Raw genomic sequence first — 12291 nt, 5'->3', positions numbered from 1 at the left:
AAACTGAAAACTCCTTAAACACGATTGTTTTATTCAATTAAATTATATTGTGTTATGTGTATCATATTCATAAACCATTCTCGAACCTTCGTATTCCATTCTTATCTGGGCAGCGATCGTCTAATTTGTCCGGTTTACTCTTTTTGACTGAACGATTGAGGCTGTTGCAATAACTCAACTCTCCCTCACAAGTAACATAACACGCATTTAACGCTTTTGATCTCAAATACAACGCAACTAGAACACAACTAAAACGGCAGACCAGGAGCTAACCAACATCAGCTAAAAACCAGGTTACTTTTGATAGGACAAAACGTTTCTATCTCTTTTTCTCTATTGTCCTCTCCGTTAAATAGTAGAATAAACTCAACGTGTCTAACTGAATATGGAGCACTTTTCGACATCAGCTTTCCAATTATTCCATGTCAAGCAAGCCTTCATCCCATAATGACTTGACCAATGATAAGCGGTCCTTTTCACCAAGTTGCAAGCTGTTAACTGCTATGTACTTGTCGTGCTCGCTTGTGATCTGCCGCAGGGCGTTTTTGTAACGAAAAGGGAACTTCAGGATTGAACAAGGCTGAAATGAGAGGAAATATAAATTAAAGAAAGAAAGAGACGGACTGGTATTCTCTTTTTAGGAGAGGGGAGGGATTGGGCAATTTTCTAGGGCACAATTTTTTTTTCTCACCTTCATGTTGTGCATGATTTTTTTGGGGGAGGGGGGGGGGTCATCAGATCTTTCTTACAGATCCTGCGTATACCAGCAGCATTTTCGTTTGCCGTGAGTCCCTTGCATCATTTGTATTTAATAAATTGTGGTTCAAGAATTGTTTTTTAAATCAAACACATGACCTGGATAGTAAAAAGCACTTGCTTTTTTTTTTTTGTTTTTGTTCTTGTTCTGTTTTTTTCCCGTGGCTCCCCTTGCACGACTTGTTATTTTCAGACTAAAACTCAGTTCTTCCGTGGACAATGTTAGCACGCGGATTGTGACGATGTTTTCTCGGGAGGATGAACATTCGTGTATGGCCGCTATAACTATCCACGTCCATAAAATCGCGCCAGAGGATTGGCTATGTCGAGACCCTACCAGACTGACTATTCAAAGAATATAGGAACGATAATCACTCCTGTCATTTTCTAAATGGGAAACCCCGTGGGAACTTCTTAGACACCCTAGCACTAAGTTACTTCAAGAGCCCATGACTCTCCTGATTACTTACGTTCTTGTCCCCCATCATATGCGAGGCTCTGTTGTTGTTGACAGAATGTAGGACCAAAATGAACTCATCCCCACCTCCCTCGTTTTCAAATCCTTCATTTTCATCCCCACTCCCCTCGTCATCGTCATCATCCTCGTCTTCTTTATCCTCGTCCTCTTTTGCTACATCTTCTTCTTCTGACTTGGCCCTCTTGCTTTTTGATTTTGTTTCTTTCGCTTTCTCCGTTTTCTTTGTTTTCTGTTTCTTTGCACCCTTCTTCGAGTCCTTCTCGTTCTCCTTTTCGCTATCTTCCGATGCCTCCTAAACAAAAGTGCAAATTTTCACCACAGAAAATAGACTAAAAACAGAGAAGAGAGCGCTGAGCGATTATCTTATGTCTCCAAATTGTGGCAAGTAGTCATTTACTTTTTGTCATGTTTAAATTTTGCATAAACAACAGCAGAACATGTGTATAATGTACAAAGTTGTTCGTATAGTTAATGTGACTCTCGCTTTTTTCAAACGAAATTCACAAACCTCCTCACTGTCCTCTTCCTCCGCTTCTTCTTCGGCTTCGGACATCTCTTCATCGCTTCCATCCGTCTCCGCGAGGCCTTCCGACAAGTCTCCGATCAAAACTCGTACGTGGTCGGGATGTAAAAGTTTGATCTTACTTTCCTCGGAGGGAGCGCTCCTCTTTTTCCCTGCGGGAGAAAATTGCGATCGTATTTTTGAAAGAAGAGCTTTACAATAAGGGGGGCGAGCGCGAACGCAGGCCCCCACTACCAGAAATTATACGCTCGAGTTACCCACATTTGGGGTAATCGCAAGGGTCAACCCGATCGAAGTGCAATGAAAGGGCCTCGCCTTGAGAGGACTGCCTGCGTGATCACAGTACCTCCCGCGTCAGGTAAGTATGCATGATGACAGGATCGAAAAGTTCATGAATCGCTGTTCAGTTCGCATCATAGTGGTTGGCGATTCTTGAAAACACCTAAACACCTGTTACGTTCACAGAACAAATTTAACCAATCAAATATCACTTAGTACGCAGCCGCATTGCGATTTCCTTTGTCTAACACAATGGGTTATGTTAATTTCTTTGTTGTGACACGAAGTGACTAAGCGAAACCACTGGGGTAAAACTGATTATTCAAAATAAGCGATTTCTCTGCAATGAGTTGAATGAGCAAGGGAATAGTTATTTAAGATAAGAATCTGAGGAAATACTTATTATTAAATTTAGTAACGGAACATAAAGACAAAGTCAAAGTTACGAAAATTGTGAGCACAACGACCGAAGCAACTTTCCGCTACACAGTTGCCCTGACAGCTGAGCCTGATATTTTAGCAGCTTTATCGTCCGAAACACGAAATAGTCTTTCTATTTCAACGGCATCCTTCACCGAAAACAATTCAAAGGAAAAGTAATCCTTATTTTCGTCCACAGTTGTTACGCCCCCATGCAATGTTCCCGCTTGCTGCTCGTGGCGCCTTCAGTTGTATTGTCAGACACACGACGACTCGAACATGAACAAACCAGAACAATTTATTTTCGTCACATAACAATTTATGTTAGCCACAACTATTTATTTTCGTCAGGTTTCATGCACATAGAATTCACACTGCGGATTTTGAATACAGGAATTTTGCACGGATGAAATGATTGAACATCCTTGGACACCCTGGAAGAGCAGTTTGTTAAGGCAACACGAAGTAAACATTGTCGTGCCGATTGTGCTGCTCGGTTTACGTCGTGTAGCCCCGACGAAAAGCCCTGGCTCTCCGAGCATGTGTCTGGAGATGATTTCAAAACCACAGCAACTGTGGGATCCATAAAAATACCGAAACTTGAGGAATACTTCACTGCCACGAGATGCTCAAGACATTTCTTTAAGTCGTTTCCTTCGCAAATCCGGGCGCGGAACAAGCGAAAGTAGGCATTGCTCGCAGGCGTTATTTGAGTCGTCACAAAACGTTTCTTGACTGCACTTGTACAGTAAAAGTGTATCTTTCATGAGACAGAGGTAGGAGACTACAGTTAAATATCGTTGAAGAATGACGCGGCGAAACTTGTGGCTAAATGACCGGCAGCCGGTCAAGGTTTTCAAATCACTAAATGACCGACAGCCTGATATTTTTCTCAAATTTTAAGGAATCGAAGGAACCCATCCAATTCAAACTATCATATGTCGATTAAGAACTGCCAAGCGATCCAGAAGAGCTGTATACATCGCAAGTTTAACGCGTGGTTTACGCCCGGCTCAGAGAGCGAGACCATGGTTTGTGACACTTGGGTATTTTTTGGGTCGACTGCCGGTCATGGTTTTCAAATTGCTAAAGGACCGGCAGTCTGATGTTTTTCTCAAATTTAAGGAATCGAAGGAACCCATCCAATTCAAACAATCATATGTCGATTAAGAACAAGAATCTGCAAGATCGCTTTGCAGTTCTTATTCGAAATATAATTGTTTGGATATGATCGGTTCGCTCGACTCCCTAAACTAGGACTGCCGGTCATTTAGTGATTTGAAAAGCGTGACCGGCAGTCGACCCAAAAAAATCCTGTGTCACAAACCATGGTCTCGCTCTCTGAGCCGAGCGTAAACCAAGCGTTACTCTTGCGATCTACAGTACAGCTCTTCTGGATCGCTTGGCAGTTCTTAATCGACATATGATAGTTTGAATTGGATGGATTCCTTCGATTCCTTAAAATTTGAGAAAAATATCAGACAGCCGGTCATTAAGAGATTTGAAAACCTTGACCGGCTGCCGGTCATTTAGCCATCGCGCGCTGAAACTTTAAAGCAGTCGCCAACATTATCATTTTGCGTATGTTTTTTTTTCCTGGTGGGTTGCCTAATTTGGATTTTCTCATCGTTAGAAGGTACAGTCAGACACGTAAAAAAGTGATAAAACAAAGCAAAATGGAATTTCGCACGGTTTAAACAATTTGGGCATGCAAGACGCGCATGCGTTATCTCGCCCATAATTACATCAATTGTCCCATATGGCTTGTAGCATCACGTTTAACATGTCGCCGCTCTTCCTCATAATTTTTAACTCTGGTTTTCCTTCAACACGCATAAATCTTTCGCCTTTTACTAAAGATTTCCGTGGAGGAGAACAATTGAATGAGTCTATAGACTAATTTTTCGTCGCCCTGCCTGTCGGCGGGGCTCCTAACAAATGAGAACAATTTTTAATTGTTAGCTAAAAGGCAACTGGAAGTAAAGGAGTTTGCATTCCTCGTGGAGTGCACAAGTCACGTAAGAACAAGACTTCGCCTGCCGGGTTTTCTGGTTATATGTGGCCTCGAAAAACTCTTCCATTCAAGGAAGAGATTCACTAATAATTCCTGATTTCTACTAACACTGCAAACAGACTTCAAAAGAGTCTTCAGTCTCAAAATGTATTTAAAATTCACCCAAACCCAAAAATAGTGGAATCCCAATTTCTCTAACCCTCAATTTTTCGAACTTCCCGATAACTCGAACCAAAAGTCGCTCCCTATCCTCAGTCGAACACTAATTTTAGCCCCGATTTTTCGAACCAATTCGTTTCCCTTTGAGGTTTCAAAAATCGGGATTCCACTGTATTACTGACCTTTTGTGCCGATCATCATAGATGCTTAAGTCTGTAGCTGATAATTTCTTTAGACATCAGATGAGCAATAATTCGTGCAAAGGAATAAGTGAGAGAAGTTGCGTTTGTAATCCCGCGGTTTTAAAACATACAAAATGAACGCATGGATTTTAATTTGCATTTGAATGCCAACAATAATCTTCATCATTTCCAGTTCCCAACTGGAAATCAGGACCTTACAAAACTAAAAATAATACCAACGATATTATAAATTTCATGTAGAATTTTGGAAGGAGCTACAGTAGCTGTTACCGTTAAGTTCAGGAAGTAACAACCCTCTAAAAGAGGTGATAAGATTTCTTGGTTGGTAATTGGCAAATCCCAAAAGTCACTAAGACTTCGAAAGTAGCAACCTCAAACATAATTTGAGTTGTTGTCAGAAACACAAATGTTGAGACAACAGATACAAGTGAACCAAACCAATGTGATATTTGTCTAGATGTCTCTACATGTATATATCAAGAACATTTTTTATGTCATTAAGAGGGATCAGTCTTCATTTGGTACACATGAAACTAAGAAAGAGCTGAGACAGACTCCAGAGTACCTGAAAGGCCTATTTAAACCCTTCAGCACGGACTATGGACTTGGAAATATTGCTAACAAATTAGCTCTGCCCAAGCCCTGAATAAGGATCTTTTTAAACAGGGTTTCCGCTACAGTGGGACACATTTTGTGGAATAGCTTTCCGTCTAACGTCAGAGCCATTAGATCATTTATTTAACTTTAAAGATGAGATCAATTTAACAAATTGATGTCAGTTTTTCATGCATCTGTCCTCTTATTGATGATAAATCACATCATAACATCGTCAAAGCATGAGCCACAGGCGAGTGGTTCTGCAGTAAACTTTGACAATGTTATGAAACAATTTATCATCAATAAGAGAAAAGACACAAAAAAACTGATGTCAGTTTGTTTTTTACAATAACAAGACCCCACAATGGTCAAATGCCGGGAATAAATGAGGGGAAAAGACGCCGTAAACTTCCCGTAAACAAAGATAAGTGAATTTTATTCAAAATGATGCGCACATTGTCAATAGCTTTTCTTGCTTTTTGATTGGCTACTTAAAAAATCAATAAAATCTCATTGGTTAAAATGTTGATAGCTGAAAGTCAATCTTGAAAGCTTGCATAAATTAAAATTTTATCCGTCTGTACTCTTATTGATAATAAAGATGAGCCAATCAGCGCCCGAGAAATTAGACAGATATTGTAAAATGTCTAATGTCCTCCTCGTACTCCCACATAGCAAACATGTAAATCAGTTTTTTATCTCAATCTTGTAACATAACTGATGTTTCTACCATGTTTAAATAAAGTGCATGTATGTTAAGCTACCTGAAAGTTATCCCCCCTCTCCCCAACAGTTTCAACCTTCCCAAAGTATAGTGTAGCAAGAAGAAAAAGCTGCCAAGTTCAAAATTTGTTTCTTTTAGGGCATTACTTTTAGAATGTAGCAAACATATGTTATAAAATCACCTTTTTTGACACCTTTTCCATAAGGAGGAAGCCTGCCGCCAAAAAAGTCACGCAACATGTCATCGACAGCTTTGTCAGGATTAAGATGTCGCACCAGTCCTTTCAACAGGTTCACTAAGGTATTATTAAAAGCTGTCCTAGGATTGGCTGCTTCCTTTTCTACAGCTGTAGCTTCATTATCAGTTTTTTGGTCACCATTCTGCTCAGATAGGTCTTCTGTTTCATTTCCATTCTACAATGGTAAAGAAAGCATATTGGACTTTGTGCACCACTCATGATAATCAATGCACAACAAATATTCTCAGCAACTGGCAACATTATGTTATGATTTCATATTTTCTAATGGTTTGAAAAAATTCCTCGTAAGGTCTGTCTTCTGAAGCCTCATTTCTTCATGGTAAATGCTCCTAGAATTCTATAAACAGGGCTTCAAAAAAAGCACTGTCTGGTCATCCCGGACAAGTAGATTTTCCTGCTGCATAAGAAACTTTTCAGTCTTACTTGCACAACGGGCAAGGGCCCAGGCAAGTTGTCTCCCAACTAAATTAAACAAATAAACTAAGACTTGCCGGGGCAAGCAAATTTTGGGAGCTGCTTGTCCAAGGGACAAGCTGGAATTCAATTTTTTTTCTTAGAGCCCTCAGAAATTGGAATTTCCAGTGGAGGGGAAGTTTCAAATCTAAAAACTTACATTGAAGGGGTATGGATATATTTAGGGAGAACAGATTCATCATTTTATTTATATAAAAATGCATACCACTCCACTGCCCATAAAAGAAGCAAGGTTAACAGGGAGTCCTCTTCTGTATTCCACATCACTTTCCATGGCTTTTTCTACTGCGTTAGACAATGCACTTGTCAGCATGTTGCCCCAAGAACTAAAATAATAAAAAATATTTAACTTATTTCACACAAGCATGTTTTTTTCTTACAGTCATCCTTCGCAAAAAATTCTTAATTTATTTTGATGATGTGAAGGCACAGGAAATTACCAAGTCTTCTTTAGTGACAATTTTGTTTTGTTCACAGAAACTAACTTACATACTTGCATAAATGTTACTAACTAGCATACTAAGTACATGCTAAGTTTATTGGGACTTACTGTGCCTAGTCATGCTTACTTTTCTTGGAATGTAGTTATTGCCAGGTGCACTGCATGGTCTTTGTCTTCAATGGGAGCAGGAAAATAAACAGTTCCTCTTGGAAAGTACAGGAAATCACCAGGCTGTTAAAACAAAAAATATATATATATATGCAACCAGTTTTTAAACATTAAGTGACTCTCAGTACAGTTTGGATTATTATTATATTATACTGGTGTGTCTCCAATTTAAGTCAAGAGGAGTGTTTCCACCTGGCTACCAGTAGCTAAAAGTGACGGATCATGTGTACTAAAGGCATCTGCAGTCAAATGTGGATCGATTCCTTTGATAGACCGTTGATCAACATCTCAGTCGACATCCTGATCGATACTCAGTCAACAATTGATTAGCATCTCATTGAACAGTCAGTCAAGAGCTGAGTCACGCCAATTTGAGTGTTGATCGATACGTACAAGTCGATCAACACTCAGCCAACTATCGACCAACTGTTGATTGAGTGTATATTAGTGTTGATTGAGATGTTGATCAAGCGCTGATCTAGTGTCTACCGAGTATCAAGCGAGAGGCCAATAATATTGAGTGAGGATTGAGATGTTGATCATGGGTATCGATCGACAATCAATTAACCGCAAATACCTTTAGTACACATGATCCAAAATGACATGCTAATAAAGTTTGATGATGATGATGATGATGATGAGGACAAAGCGCTGATCTTAAGTGTCTACAGAGTATCAATCGAGAGGTCAATAATATTGAGTGATGACTGAGATGTTGATCAAGGGTATCGATCAAAAATCAACTGCAAATGCCTTTAATACACATGATCCAAAATGACATGTTATAAAGTTTGATGATGACAAGGACGATGACAACAATGATGACGATAATGATGATGATGACTGAATTCACTATAAAAATCACAGTCACACAGAGCAAGAAGTATGCACATGTACCTCCATGTCAAATTCATCAGTGGGTTCTCCCAAGTCACTTAATTCCAAGTCAGGACTGGCTTCTTGTGGAAGTTCTTGCAAGGGCTTGAAAAGTTTCCATTTTGTTTTTCCCTCTAGCTGAAGGATAAATGTCTGAAACAGGAAACACAAAGAGCATTAAACTTAATATTACTGTATAATTTTCTTCTTTTAAATCAAAGTGGTTAAGACATATTTTGTGGATATCTCAATCAATCAATCACATTGTCAATGAACCTTAAGGTTATCTACTTGCCATTTTTTTTCACCAATCTATTTTTGGGAACAGGTGATATTTTTGTTAAATCTTCTTAATTGAAGCACTTAAAAAGTTTTGGCAGCTTTTGATTATTTGACCAGTAAATATTCAGGCCCGGGGAGGGGGGATACTCCCTTATATGGGCTATATAGGTATGTGTGGCCCCAAAGGGTACGGTTTTTCAGCTGCTTTGGTCATAAATAGGGTATCGATTTTAGCTGATTTTGCCACTTTGGTCATAAATAGGACATGGTTTTTGCACTCTAGCCTTGATATGGGTACGTTTTTTAAGAAGAAGCCACTTTTTCATCATCAACGAAAAGAAAATCAGCAAAAGCCCTTCACAAATTATGTTTACAGTAATTTAACATTGGTCTGAACTAGGGAACTAATTATAATGCAGGTCTGAAACAGGTTTTGGATTTAAGGTTCAGGTCATAAATAGGCTTTTGAATTTTTGGTCAGGTCATAAATAGGGTAGGGAATATCACAGATTTTGGTCATAAAAAGGGTAAGGGTTTTGGGAAGCGGGCCACACACCCCAATCCAATTTTTTTGGGAGTATCCCAGTCCCCGGACACCCAGGAGTGCTCTGAAATGAAAACTATACCATATCATCAGGGTGTGAGCAATTGCTTAGCAACATCGAGACAAGAAAAAAATTCCCATTCAACTGGTAACAGTTTCCGTGACAGGAAAATGAACAGTTCTGAGCTTAAAATATCCATGAACTAACCTCCATTTCATCAAACTGTGGGGCTAGACCTTGGGAACCAGGTTGGAAGATAAATGCATCAGCAGCAACAAGACACCTAAAGTAAGTTTCCAGTGACTCTATTAACCTCCAGACTTCATCCTATGAGAACAATGCACAGTGAAATAAGACAACCTGAACCCAAATCCCCAGGGGGGGAGACTCCCATATAACAGGTGTGCTTGCCGTACCTTTTAGGGTTTAAAAAGTCGGTTTTGGAAACTCTTAGGTTGTCCATCTTCAAAAGGTCCACAGCAGAAACTTTAAAGCTAGACGTTGCAGCTGCTGGTGTCGCCAAAATATGCAACCAAATTGTTTTCACTGGCGACTAACTTTTCACAATTTTCACTTAAAATACTTTTGGTGGTGACTACATCTGAAAACTTAAAATTTCCTACGAGCACCTGATCCTTTTTATATGGGAGTCTCCCCCTGGGACCTAAACTGGGAAGACCACTTTATATAACTGACCATAAAAAGTCCGAAGATTGTACAAAATATGCATGGCAACCTTCATAGGGATTTGAAATCATGGTTTCCTACCAATGTTTTACCATTCAACTGAAGAACATTAGCAGGGGTTTAGTTAATTGGTATTTTAAAATGCTAGCATACTTGGAAACACAAGCATCTTGGTGACGTGTGACTTACAAAGCAGTGAGTGATAAAATCAATCCCATAAAAGTCAAAAGAAATTTCTTCTGTAGTTTCATATTACAGTCAACTCCTGATCACTCAAAACCTCACAGGTCATTTTCTATATAATTTTACCCTTGATAACTTGAACCAGGTTGGAAATGAGTGACATTGTTCAAAACAAACAGTACTGTAGTCCAAGACATTGAAACTATTTCTCAAAAAAGAAACTGGCTTGAACTGTTACCGTGCATTCCTTTGGGGTAACCTGGATCAGGATCAGTGATCCAAAATCACTCAGATCACAGTTCATCAAAGGAACCGATGAATCCATGACCAGAGTGGATTCATCGGTTCCTTTGATGCAACACAATCCAAGTACTCTTGGATCACTGATCCTGATCCAGATCACCCCAAAGGAACACACCCTTAACCAGTAGCCAATCATTGTTCTCTTTGAAACCTGCAAAGTTCACTGTAACTGGACTTCCCCTGCTGCTTTGTTTTGTTTCACCTTAGATATGTTCCGATTTATACAGTAATTAAGAAATGCACTGTTCCATTTTCACTCAACCTCTCTATAACGAAACTCGATTAAAATGTACTCTGCATGAATAGAAAACGGTTAACACCATTTTTGCCTTATTTCCCATAACATCCAGGAATATCATGTAAACTTTACATTGTGTAATAAAGATGGAATAAAGTCATAAAGTGGAATCCAATCATGGAATAAAGACAAAAAGTGTGTATAATTAGGCTTTCTTCGCCCTAAATTATGCCCTAATACATCTCAATTTAAACACTATAAACAAAAAGGAACATCACTGACTTTGACAAACATCACAACCACTACACCACCATTACAGACAAATATTCATATCCAGTCCAACAGGTAGACCATATCTAACTGACATGACGGTCTCGTTTCCTCGGCCACATGCGAACATTTACAGCTTCAATCATTCGCTTGATTCTCGGCAGGGCTTTATCGTTTTAACGACAACGAACGGCTTTGCTGACAATGTCATTTCGTTATTTCAGGATTCAAATTTCGTTCATGAACGCCGCAATCAGGGGAAATGAAGTACATAATTTCACTATTGACACGTGTGTTCATTACAAAAGTACAAACCTTGAATCTATCTGGTTGGTGAAACTGTACGGCGACTCCAGCCGCCTTGATGTGTTTCAAATTGACGCGTCCCTCCTCGTTCAGCGGCTCTGTCTTTCCTTCGACATACCGACTCAAACTGACGTCTTCAGTGAATTGAATTTCTTCTTTCTTCAACAGGCTTTCCACATCTTTCTTCGAAAACAGTGCGCCATAAAAGTCGGCGTTCTCCCGCTTAACGAAATGCGGTTTCTTCTCCCAGGTCTCTTCGAAAAAGTTCTCCAAGTCAGTCACAGCAAGAAGAGACTCGACAACCCTTGACGATGAAGTGTAGTCTATCGCCTTGGTCGCAGATGTCGAGGATTCCGGGTCATTTGCACTCGCTACTTTCTTCTTCTTCCCTTCAGGAGAAGTCGTAGAAGCACTAGCAGCACGATTCTTTCGCTTCATGGTCTTACTCAGGCAAAAAAAGAAGAATTTAGGACAAATTTAGCCCGCACAACACGAATGATAGAAGCCTTGCTCTGCGACTTGTCACGTGTAGTCAGCCCCTCTGCAAAGCATCGTAAAGGCGCGCCAATTTAAGTTGATCCAATTGGTCAATTTTTCCCGCCAATTTTAGAGGCGTACCCGCGGTTATTTGACTTTAGATTCGCATTTTGAGCAATCGCAAATATGTAATTTGCTACCCTGGAACGAGGTAAAAACGAACAAACAGTTGAACATCTAAATGAAATTATCTGGGGGAAATAATTAACAGAACAAAACTTCTGTAGGGACTGAAAAAGAAAGATGAATAGACTAATTTTTTGTTACACCTGATGCTGAACTTACCCTGTCACGTGGCTACCTGTGCAGACAAAATGTCTCCATTTCCTTTTTCAGCCATACCACAAATTCCATTCTAACAGAAAGCTGAAAGTACAGTTGATCCTTTATATTACCAGTAAGCAATGATGAAATCTTAGATATACCAAAAAAGTCATAAAGGTTCAGGGTATGGATCTTCTTCTCTTGGTTTCTCCGGCCAACATCAAAAAGGACGGAAACCACCAGAAGTCAGCAGTCGGGAATAAGCCTTCCTCCATCTTCCCCGTGTCTTTAAATTTAACCCCCG

The 12291-nt window shown here is 39.7% G+C and overlaps 1 protein-coding gene and 2 non-coding genes across 3 annotated transcripts; 1 reads left to right on the top strand and 2 right to left on the bottom strand.

Annotated features, from left to right (window-relative positions):
* Nucleotides 1-6: 6 nt before the first annotated feature.
* On the bottom strand, nt 7-11639 carry LOC145481605 (ribosomal oxygenase 2-like). Its single transcript, XM_081460116.1, has 9 exons — nt 11196-11639; nt 9407-9526; nt 8394-8525; nt 7456-7559; nt 7092-7212; nt 6335-6566; nt 1743-1909; nt 1227-1526; nt 7-580 (listed from the first exon to the last, which is right to left on the bottom strand). Exons 1-9 carry the CDS (start codon nt 11622-11624, stop codon nt 416-418), a joined length of 1770 nt encoding a protein of 589 aa, XP_081316242.1. The 5' UTR covers nt 11625-11639; the 3' UTR covers nt 7-415.
* On the bottom strand, nt 1960-2123 carry LOC145483200 (U1 spliceosomal RNA). Its single transcript, XR_014048898.1, has one exon. It is a non-coding gene; the product is annotated as a U1 spliceosomal RNA (small nuclear RNA).
* On the top strand, nt 4266-4386 carry LOC145483192 (U5 spliceosomal RNA). Its single transcript, XR_014048892.1, has one exon. It is a non-coding gene; the product is annotated as a U5 spliceosomal RNA (small nuclear RNA).
* Nucleotides 11640-12291: the final 652 nt, after the last annotated feature.

Source organism: Orbicella franksi, chromosome 3, assembly GCF_964199315.1.
Source record: "Orbicella franksi chromosome 3, jaOrbFran1.1, whole genome shotgun sequence".
NCBI classification, from domain to species: domain Eukaryota; kingdom Metazoa; phylum Cnidaria; class Anthozoa; order Scleractinia; family Merulinidae; genus Orbicella; species Orbicella franksi.
Note: the sequence above shows the minus strand (reverse complement) of the source record. Positions and strands in the feature narration are given on the sequence as shown.

Excerpts from the sequence above, each read along its gene's own strand:
- LOC145481605 (XM_081460116.1), bottom strand. The coding sequence starts at position 11,624 with ATGAAGCGAAAGAATCGTGCTGCTAGTGCTTCTACGACTTCTCCTGAA. Across the intron at positions 9,527-11,195 it reads ACCAACCAGATAGATTCAAG|GATGAAGTCTGGAGGTTAAT; the intron begins GTTTGTACTTTT and ends TTGTTCTCATAG. Across the intron at positions 6,567-7,091 it reads CTTTTATGGGCAGTGGAGTG|AATGGAAATGAAACAGAAGA; the intron begins GTATGCATTTTT and ends TTACCATTGTAG.